Genomic DNA, 17458 nt, shown 5'->3' on the forward strand with positions numbered 1-17458 from the left:
CATCCTCATCAGGTGAGCTGCTGTAACACTCACATTGTCCACTAGAGGGAGCTGTTATGTAAGACACAGGGATCCTCACTGTGAGATCAGGACAAACAGTAGACTGATTTTTACTGAAGGAGCAGATCTTTAAAGAATTCACAATCATGACCCATCGCTCAGGGGCGGCTCCGCCAGCGTCCCGCCACTCACCTCACCTGGTGGGCGCTCTGTACCCCCCCGGGCCAGCCGAGCCGGTCCCTCCACTGACTGTGATTCTGTCTGTTTCAGAACCGTGAGTCCAGAGCTGAAGTCGTACGCGCTTGGAGTTCTGTTTCTGCTCCTGAGACTGATCGGTAAGAACCCCCTCTCTCTCTCTCCTCCGGCTCGCTCTGTCCCTCGCCCTCTTCATGAGTGTGTGTGTCCACTGATTTAAATGTCACAGCGAGTTCCCCTCTGGGTGAAACGAGCTCGACTGTGCTGTGATTTAAAGGATTCCTGAAAACAAACTGGTGTACTTTTTGACCTTTGACCCCCCCCTCCAGGCTTCATCCCCCCTCCTCTGATCTTCGGCATGGGCATCGACTCCACCTGTCTGTTCTGGAGCACGGTCTGCGGAGAGAAGGGCGCCTGCATGCTGTACGACAACGTGGCCTACAGGCACCTGTACGTGAGCATCGCCATCGTCCTCAAGTCGTCTGCCTTCCTGCTGTACGCCACCACGTGGCAGTGTTTGAGGAAGAACTACAGGAAGTACATCAAGAACAGCGAGGGTTATCTCACGCCCACCGAACTCTTCGCCTCCAACGTGACTCTGGACAATTTGGGCAAAGAGATCAGCCAGAACCCGGCCAACAGGACAAAGTTCATTTACAACCTGGAGGACCATGAGATGTGTGACAACATGGAGTCTGTTTTATAGTGCAGAATGTTCTGTCCTTAAACAGCAGACAAAGACACACGTTGTGTTTTAACCCAAATACAGATTCTCTTTGTCCTCATTGGTTCCACACACACTCAGAACACACACTTTAGTCCCACTCAGCCGTCCACACTTTACTTCACACTTTATCAGTGACAGATCTCACAGAATCCTGCGAGATCTCACGTGGCTTCTGGAGAAAATCCACCTGCTCGGGTTCAGTACCATCCAGTCGGTGACCATTCCCGAGCTGCTCGCTCTCATTGGCTGCTGCAGCCGACCTGGAATCTTAAATGTCAAACATGTTGGATATTTAACATTCAGGGAGGCTGCGTCTCCATCCAGAGCAGTAAAATCATTGTCGTGACATCACTCACCTCAGGATTATTTGGCCTCAAATCAGGCCACGCCCCCTGACCGTTGGTGTGTAACCAGTCTGAGTCCTGATCCAATAATGAGAGGCGTACAGTGACCTGTGGTCCACGGTGGGAAACTTGCTGTTCTGCTGCTGTTCAGGTCGGGAGTTTGTACGAAGGCTGAACATGTACATATAGTAGCTCAGGTCATTAAACTCCTCCTCCTGTTGGCATGGAAACCGTGCGCTCTGGATGGTCACCTGTTCAGAGTCTGACCACGAGCAGTAGGGGACTCTCTGGTGCGCCCTCTAGAGGTGGCTTTGTCTTCACAGGAAACAGTAGCTCCGCCCTTCATCACAACCCTCTGCATTAAATATCAGCTAGCTTAAACTACCGTTAGCGGTCTGTGGTTCCCTTCCTGCACGTCTTCCCCACTATGCGCAGAGATCACCACAGATTTAAACTCCCCTTGATTTGTTGAGCAAGAAAGAAGCGTCTGAACGCTAGCGAGTCGTTCAGGTCTTCGCTCTTTGATCAATCAGCAGCAGGACAGTCACGTGACCACGGCGAAACAACACAGGAAGTGAAGTCAGGAAGGAACAGAGGAACAACAGGTGTGTTCATTACAGAGACACAAGATAGAACAGGTACAGAGAGTGTCAACAACAACTACCGCAGACAGAACCGGTACCAGGACCGTGTGTTTCTGTAGACAGGAGAGACCCGGTACCAGGACCGTGTGTTTCTGTAGACAGGACTGAACTGGTACCAGGACCGTGTGTTTCTGTAGACAGGAGAGACCCGGTACCAGGACCGTGTGTTTCTGTAGACAGGACTGAACTGGTACTGTAGACAGGAGTGAACCGGTACCAGGACCGTGTGTTTCTGTAGACAGGACTGAACTGGTACCAGGACCGTGTGTTTCTGTAGACAGGAGTGAACCGGTACCAGGACCGTGTGTTTCTGTAGACAGGACTGAACTGGTACCAGGACCGTGTGTTTCTGTAGACAGGAGTGAACCGGTACCAGGACCGTGTGTTTCTGTAGACAGGACTGAACCGGTACCAGGACCGTGTGTCTCTGTAGACAGGACTGAACCGGTACCAGGACCGTGTGTTTCTGTAGACAGGAGAGACCCGGTACCAGGACCGTGTGTTTCTGTAGACAGGACTGAACTGGTACTGTAGACAGGAGTGAACCGGTACCAGGACCGTGTGTTTCTGTAGACAGGACTGAACTGGTACCAGGACCGTGTGTTTCTGTAGACAGGACTGAACCGGTACCAGGACCGTGTGTCTCTGTAGTTCAGATATTCTCCTCTTAAACTCTCTGGATGTTTATTGAAGGTGGAGACGAGTTGGGCTGACGTGTTAAATATCCCTTTACTGTGTCTGTCAGGTGGAGCTTTGCTATGAATTCTGGGTAATGTTGTGTTTTGACACATCTGCTCTCCTGAAAGTTTTCCTGATCTGTTTGTTCACGTATGCTCCTTAAAGCAGGAGAGTTTCCTGTCAGACATGGGGGAGGGGGCGGAGCTAAAGAGTCTTATATACACTCAACAAAAATATAAACGCAACACTTTTGTTTTTGCTCCCATTTGTCATGAGATGGACTCAAAGATCTAAAATTCATTCCAGATACACAATATTACCATTTCTCTCAAACATTGTTCACAAATCTGTCTAAATGTGTGATAGTGAGCACTTTTGCTTTGCTGAGATAATCCATCCCACCTCACAGGTGTGCCACATCAAGATGCTCATCAGACACCATGATTAGTGCACAGGTGTACCTTAGACTGCCCACAATAAAAGGCCACTCTGAAATGTGCAGTTTTGTCTCACAGCAAAATGCCACAGATGGCGCAAGCATTGAGGGAGCGTGCAATTGGCATGCTGACAGCAGGAATGTCAACCAGATCTGTTGCTCGGGCATTGAATGTTCATTTCTCCACCATAAGCCGTCTCCAAAGGCGTTTCAGAGAATATGGCAGTACATCCAACCGGCCTCACAACCGCAGACCACGTGTAACCACACCAGCCCAGGACCTCCACATCCAGCAGGTTCACCTCCAAGATCGTCTGAGACCAGCTACTCAGACAGCTGCTGAAACAATTGGTTTGCATAACCAAAGAATTTCTGCACAAACTGTCAGAAACCGTCTCAGGGAAGCTCAACTGCATGCTCGTCGTCCTCATCGGGGTCTTAACCTGACTCCAGATCGTCGCCGTAACAGACTTGAGTGGGCAAATGCTCACATTCGATGGCGTCTGGCACGTTGGAGAGGTGTTCTCTTCACGGATGAATCTCGGTTTACATTGTTCAGGGCAGATGGCAGACAGCGTGTGTGGCGTCGTGTGGGTGAGCGCTTTGCTGATGTCAATGTTGTGGATCGAGTGGCCCATGGTGGTGGTGGGGTTATGGTATGGGCAGGCATCTGTTATGGACGAAGAACACAGGTGCATTTTATTGATGGCATTTTGAATGCACAGAGATACCGTGATGAGATCCTGAGGCCCATTGTTGTGCCATACATCCATGAACATCACCTCATGTTTCAGCAAGATAATGCACGGCCCCATGTTGCAAGGATCTGTACACAATTCTTGGAAGCTGAAAATGTCCCAGTTCTTGCATGGCCAGCATACTCACCGGACATGTCACCCATTGAGCATGTTTGGGATGTGCTTGACCGGCGTATACGACAGCGCGTACCAGTTCCCACTAATATCCAGCAACTTCGCACAGCCATTGAAGAGGAGTGGACCAACATTCCACAGGCCACAATTGACAATCTGATAAACTCTATGCGAAGAAGATGTGTTGCACTGCATGAGGCAAATGGTGGTCACACCAGATACTGACTGGTTCTGAGTCCCCAGACCCTCAATAAAGCAAAAACTGCACATTTCAGGGTGGCCTTTTATTGTGGACAGTCTAAGGTACACCTATGCACTAATCATGGTGTCTGATGAGCATCTTGATGTGGCACACCTGTGAGGTGGGATGGATTGTCTCAGCAAAGCAAAAGTGCTCACTATCACACATTTAGACAGATTTATGAACAATGTTTGAGAGAAATGGTAATATTGTGTATCTGGAATGAATTTTAGATCTTTGAGTCCATCTCATGACAAATGGGAGCAAAAACAAAAGTGTTGCGTTTATATTTTTGTTGAGTATACGTCTCTCTAATGGGAATCTGCGTGTAGTGTAACAGACAGAATGTGAAGTGCAGAGTGGAGAAGAAGATGGAGGAGAACAGGAAACAGGATGCAGCAGGTTGATTAGAGCACGGAGACTGTAGAGATGGCGTGCAGACAGTCGGTAGAGGTGGCGTGCAGACAGTCTGTAGAGGTGGCGTGCAGACAGTCGGTAGAGATGGCGTGCAGACAGTCGGTAGAGATGGCGTGCAGACAGTCGGTAGAGATGGCGTGCAGACAGTCTGTAGAGGTGGCGTGCAGACAGTCTGTAGAGACGGTAGAGGTGGCGTGCAGACAGTCTGTAGAGGTGGCGTGCAGACAGTCTGTAGAGGTGGCGTGCAGACAGTCTGTAGAGACAGTAGAGGTGGCGTGCAGACAGTCTGTAGAGACGGTAGAGGTGGCGTGCAGACAGTCTGTAGAGACGGTAGAGGTGGCGTGCAGACAGTCTGTAGAGACAGTAGAGGTGGCGTGCAGACAGTCTGTAGAGACGGTAGAGGTGGCGTGCAGACAGTCGGTAGAGGTGGCGTGCAGACAGTCTGTAGAGACGGTAGAGGTGGCGTGCAGACAGTCTGTAGAGGTGGCGTGCAGACAGTCTGTAGAGGTGGCGTGCAGACAGTCTGTAGAGGTGGCGTGCAGACAGTCTGTAGAGGTGGCGTGCAGACAGTCTGTAGAGGTGGCGTGCAGACAGTCTGTAGAGACGGTAGAGGTGGCGTGCAGACAGTCTAAGCCCCTCCCACTGGCTCCAGGTGAATTCTCCTGGTTATATCCTGCTGCCTTCTCTCAGTCAGTAGCCACCTCCGTCACCAGTCACATGACTTTCTCTCGTACCACTGATTTGCCAGAAACAGAAACTCCCACTTTCACGGTAAATGGAGACAGAAATGGACTTTGACTGTTTGATGTTCCTCTCCTCTCGGGATGCTCCCTGCAGCAGCAACGCATGGACAACGTAGCAACATGATAAATAACAAGCAGGGGACAGTGCAGGCACTCCCAGGTTCAGAGTGTCAGTGTGAAGGCATGTGAGGAGGTGGTGACACATGGACACAGCTAGCTGTCAGCAGACACAGCATAGCATGACTCCCAGTGTCCAGCCAGAATTAGTTCATTTCAAAGCATGCTGGTAATGCATGCATTGATAACAAAGAAATGTTCAGTATGTCACTGAGCTGCACCGACTCTGTGGTGATCGTTTAATACTGACCATGAGCGGACTTTATAATGCATACTGCATTGTGATGTTTTGACCAAAGCTGGGCTGACTCTGAATCACTCACACTGCAGTGGTTGTCTCAACACAGATTTGATCTCCTGATTCTATGGGATTCAGATTTCTGACATATCCCGTTTATACAGTGAGTTTATTGTTTTTTTCTGGCTTACTTTGTAAGTATTGAATATGTTTTGCATCAAAAATATTGCCTTTTTTTCTGGCCACTCAACATGCCAATAGATGTCATGTCTACAACATGTTTCCTTTTGATGTTGGGATGGGAGGAATGACTGGAGGAACACTGTGGAAAATAAACCTCTTCACATTCATGCTGAGAGCGAATCAAGAAGATTGATACCAAAGTCATGTAGTTGACTGGTTACATGCTGGTTAGCTTAGTTTAGCTTAGCTTAGCATAGAGACTGGAAAGAGGCTATCTCCATAAATGAACTAATCTAAATACAAACATGATGAAATGGAGCTAACTGAGTCTAAGTAGTAGTCAGACTGACACTAAAACATTGAGCAGCGTGGTTGTAATTATGTGTTTTTTACAGAGCGGGGGGGGGGGGGGGGGGGCCACTCCTTGTAGCTTCATATTTACAGATGTGGTTTTGGTATGGATCTTCTGATCTGACTCTCAGAAGGAAACTGAACTGGGTTATTTCCTCAAATGTTCTGAGTTCCTGAAATTCTCCCAACATCGTTTAACGAGTTCCATGATCGACTTTCATTTGATGCTCATGTATATGAGGTCTTTCTTTTGTGCTCAGACTGGACATTGTCTTGGACCTACATGAGTTTAAAGATCTACCGTATTTAGTTCAGTTCTTCATCTTACACTGGTGGCTCTTCAGCACCATAAATCATAACGAGAATCTTTAATACAGCAAGCTGTTAAAGAATGGACCTGAACACAGCCAGGCTGAACCAGACCGGACTGGTCTGGTCTCATGTGAACTGGCAGAGTTTAAACCCAGACAAGGTGAGATCTGGGGCTGTTCTCCTATCAGGACACTCAAAAAAGCTTGAATACAGGAAGGAGGGCGACATTACCAGCCAGCCACCATCTCCTCCTCCACAAACCGCCAACAGGTGGCGCTGTGTTTGATCACTGTACCGCCCAGTGTGTCATAGTGACTCTTCTGTATATAATAGTGCCATACAAGTGCCAAAGTGACACCATAGAAGTGTTCAGATCCTCCAGCTGTATGTAGCCTTTCTGTGATATCCCTCCACATCACCATATCATACATAATGCCTATAAAATACTGTACATGGGTCTAGACAAGCAAATCATTTAGGATGTAATAATTGTGAATACGTAGGACTTTTCTACTCGTGAAGGTATCGTCTCGTTTAGAGTAATCTCTCTCTCCATCCGTGGCAGAGCTGAGAACACCGATGTTCAGGCGAGACACTTCTGTGCCTGGATCTGAAGCTCGGAGACTTTGTGCCATATCGACCTGAGCACCGTAACCTTCGACTGTCACCAAGAAGAAGCCGACATATTGTAGGTGTGTCCGCTCCACCTTGCATTCACCTGTGGCGACAGGACTGTTTTGCCTTGTGAAGAGAAAAACAACATTTGGAGCATTGATGTTTTTGTACGTCCTCTTTCTCTCATTCTTCTCGTGACCTCGCTTTGTGGTGACAGCAGGTCGACTTTTATAGCAGACGTCTCCACGTATGAAGAGTCTGCAGCTCGTCATTCAGAGGCTTCAGCGACAGTTCTCCTGTGAATTGGTCCATGATTCGATTGTTATTTCTTACTGAGAGTCACTTTTTCTAAAAGACGGTCAATGTTTTGGAGGCAGACTCTTCATATGTGCATAGATTGTCTTTGGTTTGAGCCTTTTGGCAGCACGTTGCCTTTGACTGAAGTGACAGCGCGTGCTAACAGCGCGTGCTAACAGCGCGTGCTAACAGCGTTAGCGACGTGTTTCCTCATGTCCTGGGTGGTATTCACCGTTTGGTTTCATGGCTCTTTGCAGGAGGATCTCTGAACAGAAAAAGGGCATTGAAATAAGACAAATATCACCTATATTTTCAAAGCATCGATTCAGATTTTTTAGCTCTCTAGCTTCTTTGGGTTGAGTTCCTCTTTCTTTCAATGACTTTATATTGAAATGCTTTATGTTCTCTTGATTTCTTGAAAAAAGATTACATGATTGTATGTTTATTGTAAATACATTAAATATACTATTTTTGTTTTTAACATGAGGTCTGACTCCCTGACTCTCTCTCAAACTAAATTCATAAACTCAGTTGAGTGCACTGATTCAGGATTTTAACAGATTAAATTCGTGCTGTCAATTTAATTTATTGCTTTTAAAAAAACCATCTGCGTATAGACATGTATAAAAGGGGGAGGAGGAAGAGGAGGAAAAGAAAAAGAGGGTTTGAGTTCATGAAATCCTTCGGTCAGGATGTGGGAGAGTTTCAGCTAGTCCAGGAGCTGCATCGCTAAAACACTTCACGCCCAGCTGACGCCCATACGACCAGGTGACTCTCTGTTTTAAACACGCCCATACGACCAGGTGACTCTCTGTTTTAAACACGCCCATACGACCAGGTGAGTCTGTTTTAAACACGCCCATACGACCAGGTGACTCTCTGTTTTAAACACGCCCATACGACCAGGTGACTCTCTGTTTTAAACACGCCCATACGACCAGGTGAGTCTGTTTTAAACACGCCCATACGACCAGGTAACTCTCTGTTTTAAACACGCCCATACGACCAGGTGACTCTCTGTTTTAAACACGCCCATACGACCAGGTGACTCTCTGTTTTAAACACGCCCATACGACCAGGTGACTCTCTGTTTTAAACACGCCCATACGACCAGGTGACTCTCTGTTTTAAACACGCCCATACGACCAGGTGACTCTCTGTTTTAAACACGCCCATATGACCAGGTGACTCTCTGTTTTAAACACACCCATACGACCAGGTGACTCTCTGTTTTAAACACGCCCATACGACCAGGTGACCGTTTTAAACACGCCCATACGACCAGGTGAGTCTGTTTTAAACACGCCCATACGACCAGGTGACTGTGTTTTAAACACGCCCATACGACCAGGTGACTGTTTTAAACACGCCCATACGACCAGGTGACCGTTTTAAACACGCCCATACGACCAGGTGACTGTTTTAAACACGCCCATACGACCAGGTGACTCTCTGTTTTAAACACGCCCATACGACCAGGTGACTCTCTGTTTTAAACACGCCCATACGACCAGGTGAGTCTGTTTTAAACACGCCCATACGACCAGGTGAGTCTGTTTTAAACACGCCCATACGACCAGGTGACTCTCTGTTTTAAACACGCCCATACGACCAGGTGAGTCTGTTTTAAACACGCCCATACGACCAGGTGAGTCTGTTTTAAACACGCCCATACGACCAGGTGACTCTCTGTTTTAAACACGCCCATACGACCAGGTGACTCTCTGTTTTAAACACGCCCATACGACCAGGTGAGTCTGTTTTAAACATGCCCATACGACCAGGTGAGTCTGTTTTAAACACGCCCATACGACCAGGTGAGTCTGTTTTAAACACGCCCATACGACCAGGTGACTGTTTTAAACACGCCCATACAACCAGGTGACTGTTTTAAACACGCCCATACGACCAGGTGAGTCTGTTTTAAACACGCCCATACGACCAGGTGACTGTTTTAAACACGCCCATACGACCAGGTGACTGTTTTAAACACGCCCATACGACCAGGTGACTCTCTGTTTTAAACACGCCCATACGACCAGGTGACTGTTTTAAACACGCCCATACGACCAGGTGACTCTCTGTTTTAAACACGCCCATACGACCAGGTGACTCTCTGTTTTAAACACGCCCATACGACCAGGTGAGTCTGTTTTAAACACGCCCATACGACCAGGTGACTGTGTTTTAAACACGCCCATACGACCAGGTGACTCTCTGTTTTAAACACGCCCATACGACCAGGTGACTGTTTTAAACACGCCCATACGACCAGGTGAGTCTGTTTTAAACACGCCCATACGACCAGGTGAGTCTGTTTTAAACACGCCCATACGACCAGGTGAGTCTGTTTTAAACACGCCCATACGACCAGGTGAGTCTGTTTTAAACACGCCCATACGACCAGGTGAGTCTGTTTTAAACACGCCCATACGACCAGGTGAGTCTGTTTTAAACACGCCCATACGACCAGGTGACTGTTTTAAACACGCCCATACGACCAGGTGAGTCTGTTTTAAACACGCCCATACGACCAGGTGACTGTTTTAAACACGCCCATACAACCAGGTGACTCTCTGTTTTAAACACGCCCATACGACCAGGTGAGTCTGTTTTAAACACGCCCATACGACCAGGTGAGTCTGTTTTAAACACGCCCATACGACCAGGTGAGTCTGTTTTAAACACGCCCATACGACCAGGTGAGTCTGTTTTAAACACGCCCATACGACCAGGTGACTGTTTTAAACACGCCCATACAACCAGGTGACTCTCTGTTTTAAACACGCCCATACGACCAGGTGAGTCTGTTTTAAACACGCCCATACGACCAGGTGAGTCTGTTTTAAACACGCCCATACGACCAGGTGAGTCTGTTTTAAACACGCCCATACGACCAGGTGACTGTTTTAAACACGCCCATACAACCAGGTGACTGTTTTAAACACGCCCATACGACCAGGTGACTCTCTGTTTTAAACACGCCCATACGACCAGGTGACTCTCTGTTTTAAACACGCCCATACGACCAGGTGAGTCTGTTTTAAACACGCCCATACGACCAGGTGACTCTCTGTTTTAAACACGCCCATACGACCAGGTGACTGTTTTAAACACGCCCATACGACCAGGTGAGTCTGTTTTAAACACGCCCATACGACCAGGTGAGTCTGTTTTAAACACGCCCATACGACCAGGTGAGTCTGTTTTAAACACGCCCATACGACCAGGTGACTGTGTTTTAAACACGCCCATACGACCAGGTGAGTCTGTTTTAAACACGCCCATACGACCAGGTGACTCTCTGTTTTAAACACGCCCATACGACCAGGTGACTCTCTGTTTTAAACACGCCCATACGACCAGGTGACTCTCTGTTTTAAACACGCCCATACGACCAGGTGACTCTCTGTTTTAAACACGCCCATACGACCAGGTGACTCTCTGTTTTAAACACGCCCATACGACCAGGTGAGTCTGTTTTAAACACGCCCATACGACCAGGTGAGTCTGTTTTAAACACGCCCATACGACCAGGTGACTGTGTTTTAAACATGCCCATACGACCAGGTGAGTCTGTTTTAAACACGCCCATACGACCAGGTGAGTCTGTTTTAAACACGCCCATACGACCAGGTGACTGTGTTTTAAACATGCCCATACGACCAGGTGAGTCTGTTTTAAACACGCCCATACGACCAGGTGACTGTGTTTTAAACATGCCCATACGACCAGGTGACTCTCTGTTTTAAACACGCCCATACGACCAGGTGAGTCTGTTTTAAACACGCCCATACGACCAGGTGACTCTCTGTTTTAAACACGCCCATACGACCAGGTGACTGTTTTAAACACGCCCATACGACCAGGTGAGTCTGTTTTAAACACGCCCATACGACCAGGTGACTGTTTTAAACACGCCCATACGACCAGGTGAGTCTGTTTTAAACACGCCCATACGACCAGGTGACTGTGTTTTAAACACGCCCATACGACCAGGTGATTCCAGCCGGCGGGGATCATAGTCGGGGTTATGGATTGACCGCTGGATTATCGGCCTGCTCTCAGGGAACTGTGTACGTGTCCGGGCCGGCCTCAGAGCCCTCCTGTTTCTCGAGTGCAGACGGGGTCTTGGTGGGGCCACGGTGCAGTGAAATGGAAAGCATGCCATTCCCTGTTCCGCTTGATGCCGAGTGACTCTGAGAGGTTGTGTCATGTTCCTTGGCTATTGACTCAATGACTTGGGACTTGACGACAAAAGCCTGAACCCGTGCAGGCTCTCTGCGTGCTGACAGAGAGATGTGTCTTCCACTTGTCTTCACATTGACCCGAGGACTCTGCAGGACTGACGTGTCTGCATCCCCAAAGTCTCACCTCCTGGACCCAGAAATAACCTTTCCACGACCTCGCCTGTCTTTCACGCTCTGTTAGCCCGGGGCCTGCCTGCTATCGAAACAATTCACTGAACTGGTGTTTTTTCCTACTGATACAGCTATGGATTACCTGTCCGTGGCAGTCGACATATTCAGCTTCCGCTACACGGATGACATGGCTGAGCGTATGATTCACTGTCACAGTGGGTTGAAAAGTCACGGCACAGAGTAAGGCCATTGGCTGGTCCTTCAATGACAGCACAGAGAGCTTTCATGGCTGCTTCACCCGACGCCCTTCCTTTGTTAGAAAAATTAGACCCATGTGGAATTCAAATAAATGATGATGTGTTCCTTGTTACACAGTAAATAAAGAATTATCCTGCACATTTGACTAATGCCTCTTCTGCTGACATGGCTCTGACAGCTGACCTGATTTATTACGAGCTTCCCCACATTGTTAAAAAAAAATCTGTGACTCAGTGACAACGGCCCAATTATCCCTCTCATGCAGACGAGGTCCATATACAAAAGAGGCAGCGTGAATTGCAAATCCAGAGGCTGGCTGTCTTTGCTCTCTTCTAATCTAATAATGTGATCCATCATTTCAGCAGCGACGGCTCTACAAGGAGAACACTCCCACAGAGGGGAAGTATGAACGTGTTTGCATATCCATATGTGGAATCTTCACTGCTGAGAAGAACCCCAATATATCTATTTATACTTCTAAAATCCTCTTAAATGTTTCTTTGTCCGTCTTTGAGCCTTTCGATGCCTGGAGGAGAAGGAGAACAGCTTTCTGTGTTTGTCGTATGAGGGATTGTTCTGTTGCAGAATCATCCATTACCCTGATGAGTCTCCACAGCACCGGCTCACCATGAGCGAGAGACAGGGGACAGCCACTGTTTGTCCTGCTCATGCATTCATCACACTAATTACCCATGGTGCCGAGCAGCTCCTGCAGCCCGCTGAAGCTGCGGCTGCTCGTTTGGAGCTGAGGTGAGGAAGAGGAAACCTCCGATGAGCCTAAACAGTCTCCTCTCGTCCCTGCACATCGTTAACTCAGCGCTCCGGCACCAGGACAAATTGGAATGATGAATCAGGCTTCTTTGAAGAATAGAAAATAGAAGATCAATCAGAAGACGAGACGGCGTGTCAGTCTGAGGGAATGTGTTTTCTTTCGTTTGCTGCTGTTGAATGAGACGTCGCCTCAGCGTGACTTACTGTTTGTGTTAATGAAGAAACGAGTTTACTGCTGAGGCGTGCAGAGAGACAGAAAGCTCACCTTTGTCTTTATTACTAAATGAAAAGTAAACATCAAAAGGTCGGTCTTTAGGCAGTGCACATGCAACCTGCCCCCCCACCAGCCTCTCTGCACACTGCAGACAGATGCAAAGGGACAGTCGCTCCTGATCAGAGTGTGTCTCCTGACCTTGAAATGCACCACAGAAGACTCTTGTTTTTGAGTTTCTGTGTTGTTCAGATAAGCCGACGAGCGTCTGTGTCCCTCCTGTCCCTCCTGTCCCTCCTGGCCTTTGCACAGCCGTCTGAAGCGATGTAACACGCAGCACATCACGGCGTCCCAGCATCACCTCGCTGCAGACGCTGACCCATCAACAGATTTAAGGACAAAGAAACTTCCTGGAAGGAGCAAATCCTCACACTGACAGTTTGAGTGCCAGGAGTAAAGAAGAAACACTTTAATGACATTTAGCATCATGAGGACGTCACTGACGCTCTGTCTTTGACACACGTATAAACAATGTTCAGAAATGTCTCGTGTCTGATCGTCTCGTCTTATCGTCTCTTGTCTTATCGTCTCTGATCGTCTCATGTCTATCGTCTCGTGTCTGATCGTCTCTTATCGTCTCTTGTCTTATCGTCTCTGATCGTCTCATGTCTATCGTCTCGTCTTATCGTCTCTTATCGTCTCTTGTCTTATCGTCTCTGATCGTCTCGTGTCTTATCATCTCGTGTCTGATCGTCTCGTGTCTATCGTCTCGTCTTATCGTCTCTTATCGTCTCTGATCGTCTCTTGTCTTATCGTCTCTTGTCTTATCGTCTCTGATCGTCTCTTGTCTTATCGTCTCTTGTCTTATCGTCTCTGATCGTCTCTTGTCTTATCGTCTCGTGTCAGATCGTCTTGTGTCTGATCGTCTCGTCTTATCGTCTCTTGTCTTATCGTCTCTGATCGTCTCTTGTCTTATCGTCTCGTGTCTGATCGTCTCGTCTTATCGTCTCTTGTCTTATCGTCTCTGATCGTCTCTTGTCTTATCGTCTCTTGTCTTATCGTCTCGTGTCTGAACGTCTCGTCTTATCGTCTCTTGTCTTATCGTCTCTTATCGTCTCTTGTCTTATCGTCTCTGATCGTCTCTTCTTATCGTCTCGTGTCTGATCGTCTCGTCTTATCGTCTCTTGTCTTATCGTCTCTGATCGTCTCTTGTCTTATCGTCTCGTGTCAGATCGTCTCGTGTCTGATCGTCTCGTCTCTTGTCTTATCGTCTCTGATCGTCTCTTGTCTTATCGTCTCTGATCGTCTCTGATCGTCTCTTGTCTTATCGTCTCGTGTCTGATCGTCTCGTCTTATCGTCTCTTGTCTTATCGTCTCTGATCGTCTCTTGTCTTATCGTCTCGTGTCAGATCGTCTCGTGTCTGATCGTCTCGTCTTATCGTCTCTTGTCTTATCGTCTCTGATCGTCTCTTGTCTTATCATCTCTGATCGTCTCGTGTCTTATCGTCTCGTGTCTTATCATCTCTGATCGTCTCGTGTCTTATCGTCTCGTGTCTTATCATCTCGTGTCTTATCATCTCTGATCATCTCGTGTCTTATCGTCTCATGTCTTATCATCTCTGATCGTCTCGTGTCTTATCGTCTCGTGTCTTATCATCTCGTGTCTTATCTCTGATCGTCTCGTGTCTTATCATCTCGTGTCTTTTCATCTCTGATCGTCTCGTGTCTTATCATCTCGTGTCTGATCATCTCGTGTCTTATCATCTCTGATCGTCTCGTGTCTTATCATCTCGTGTCTGATCGTCTCGCGTCTTATTGTCTCGTGTCTTATCATCTCGTGTCTTATCATCTCGTGTCTTATCATCTCGTGTCTGATCGTCTCGTGTCTATCGTCTCGTCTTATCGTCTCTTATCGTCTCTGATCGTCTCTTGTCTTATCGTCTCTTGTCTTATCGTCTCTGATCGTCTCTTGTCTTATCGTCTCTTGTCTTATCGTCTCTGATCGTCTCTTGTCTTATCGTCTCGTGTCAGATCGTCTTGTGTCTGATCGTCTCGTCTTATCGTCTCTTGTCTTATCGTCTCTGATCGTCTCTTGTCTTATCGTCTCGTGTCTGATCGTCTCGTCTTATCGTCTCTTGTCTTATCGTCTCTGATCGTCTCTTGTCTTATCGTCTCTTGTCTTATCGTCTCGTGTCTGAACGTCTCGTTTTATCGTCTCTTGTCTTATCGTCTCTTATCGTCTCTTGTCTTATCGTCTCTGATCGTCTCTTGTCTTATCGTCTCGTGTCTGATCGTCTCGTCTTATCGTCTCTTGTCTTATCGTCTCTGATCGTCTCTTGTCTTATCGTCTCGTGTCAGATCGTCTCGTGTCTGATCGTCTCGTCTCTTGTCTTATCGTCTCTGATCGTCTCTTGTCTTATCGTCTCTGATCGTCTCTGATCGTCTCTTGTCTTATCGTCTCGTGTCTGATCGTCTCGTCTTATCGTCTCTTGTCTTATCGTCTCTGATCGTCTCTTGTCTTATCGTCTCGTGTCAGATCGTCTCGTGTCTGATCGTCTCGTCTTATCGTCTCTTGTCTTATCGTCTCTGATCGTCTCTTGTCTTATCATCTCTGATCGTCTCGTGTCTTATCGTCTCGTGTCTTATCATCTCTGATCGTCTCGTGTCTTATCGTCTCGTGTCTTATCATCTCGTGTCTTATCATCTCTGATCATCTCGTGTCTTATCGTCTCATGTCTTATCATCTCTGATCGTCTCGTGTCTTATCGTCTCGTGTCTTATCATCTCGTGTCTTTTCATCTCTGATCGTCTCGTGTCTTATCATCTCGTGTCTGATCATCTCGTGTCTTATCATCTCTGATCGTCTCGTGTCTTATCATCTCGTGTCTGATCGTCTCGCGTCTTATTGTCTCGTGTCTTATCATCTCGTGTCTTATCATCTCGTGTCTTATCATCTCTGATCGTCTTGTGTCTTATTGTCTCGTGTCTTATCATCTCGTGTCTTATCATCTCTGATCGTCTCGTGTCTTATCGTCTCGTGTCTTATTGTCTCGTGTCTTATCATCTCTGATCGTCTCGTGTCTTATCGTCTCGTGTCTTATCATCTCGTGTCTGATCGTCTCGCGTCTTATTGTCTCGCGTCTTATCGTCTCTGATCGTCTCGTGTCTGATCGTCTCGTGTCTGATCGCCTCGTGTCTTATTGTCTCGTGTCTTATCATCTCTGATCGTCTCGTGTCTGATCGTCTCGTGTCTGATCGTCTCGTGTCTGATCGTCTTGTGTCTTATCATCTCGTGTCTTATCATCTCGTGTCTTATCATCTCTGATCGTCTCGTGTCTGATCGTCTTGTGTCTTATCATCTCGTGTCTTATCATCTCGTGTCTTATCATCTCTGATCGTCTCGTGTCTTATCGTCTCGTGTCTTATCATCTCTGATCGTCTCGTGTCTTATCGTCTCGTGTCTTATCATCTCGTGTCTGATCGTCTCGCGTCTTATTGTCTCGTGTCTTATCGTCTCTGATCGTCTCGTGTCTGATCGTCTCGTGTCTGATCGCCTCGTGTCTTATTGTCTCGTGTCTTATCGTCTCTGATCGTCTCGTGTCTGATCGTCTCGTGTCTGATCGCCTCGTGTCTTATTGTCTCGTGTCTTATCGTCTCTGATCGTCTCGTGTCTGATCGTCTTGTGTCTTATCATCTCGTGTCTTATCATCTCGTGTCTTATCATCTCTGATCGTCTCGTGTCTGATCGTCTTGTGTCTTATCATCTCGTGTCTTATCATCTCGTGTCTTATCATCTCGTGTCTTATCATCTCTGATCGTCTCGTGTCTTATTGTCTCGTGTCTTATCATCTCGTGTCTTATCATCTCTGATCGTCTCGTGTCTTATCGTCTCGTGTCTTATCATCTCTGATCGTCTCGTGTCTTATCGTCTCGTGTCTTATCATCTCTGATCGTCTCGTGTCTGATCGTCTCGTGTCTTATCATCTCGTGTCTTATCATCTCGTGTCTTATCATCTCTGATCGTCTCGTGTCTTATCATCTCGTGTCTGATCGTCTCGCGTCTTATTGTCTCGTGTCTTATCGTCTTTGATCGTCTCGTGTCTGATCGTCTCGTGTCTTATCGTCTTGTGTCTTATCATCTCGTGTCTTATTGTCTCGTGTCTTATCGTCTCGTGTCTTATCGTCTCGTCTTTGATCGTCTCGTGTCTTATCGTCTTGTGTCTTATCATCTCGTGTCTTATTGTCTCGTGTCTTATCGTCTCTGATCGTCTCGTGTCTGATCGTCTTGTGTCTTATCATCTCGTGTCTTATCGTCTCGTGTCTGATCGTCTCGTCTTTGATCGTCTTGTGTCTGATCGCCTTGTGTCTTATCGTCTTGTGTCTTATCATCTCGTGTCTTATCGTCTCGTGTCTCACGGGATATTATCACGTTTTGTAAAAAACAGCA

The 17458-nt window shown here is 47.3% G+C and overlaps 1 protein-coding gene across 1 annotated transcript; it reads left to right on the plus strand.

Moving 5' to 3' along the window:
• Positions 1-270: 270 nt before the first annotated feature.
• LOC306819513 (solute carrier organic anion transporter family member 3A1-like) lies at positions 271-1014 on the plus strand (the record flags this gene model as incomplete). The annotated part of the gene is made up of 2 exons (XM_079373325.1): positions 271-335; positions 525-1014. Coding segments are annotated over 2 exons (442 nt in total), but the record flags the coding sequence as incomplete, so codon positions are not given.
• Between the last annotated feature and the right edge of the window lie 16444 nt (positions 1015-17458).

Source organism: Symphodus melops (genome assembly GCF_947650265.1).
Source record: "Symphodus melops genome assembly, contig: scaffold_394, whole genome shotgun sequence".
Classification (NCBI taxonomy): domain Eukaryota; kingdom Metazoa; phylum Chordata; class Actinopteri; order Labriformes; family Labridae; genus Symphodus; species Symphodus melops.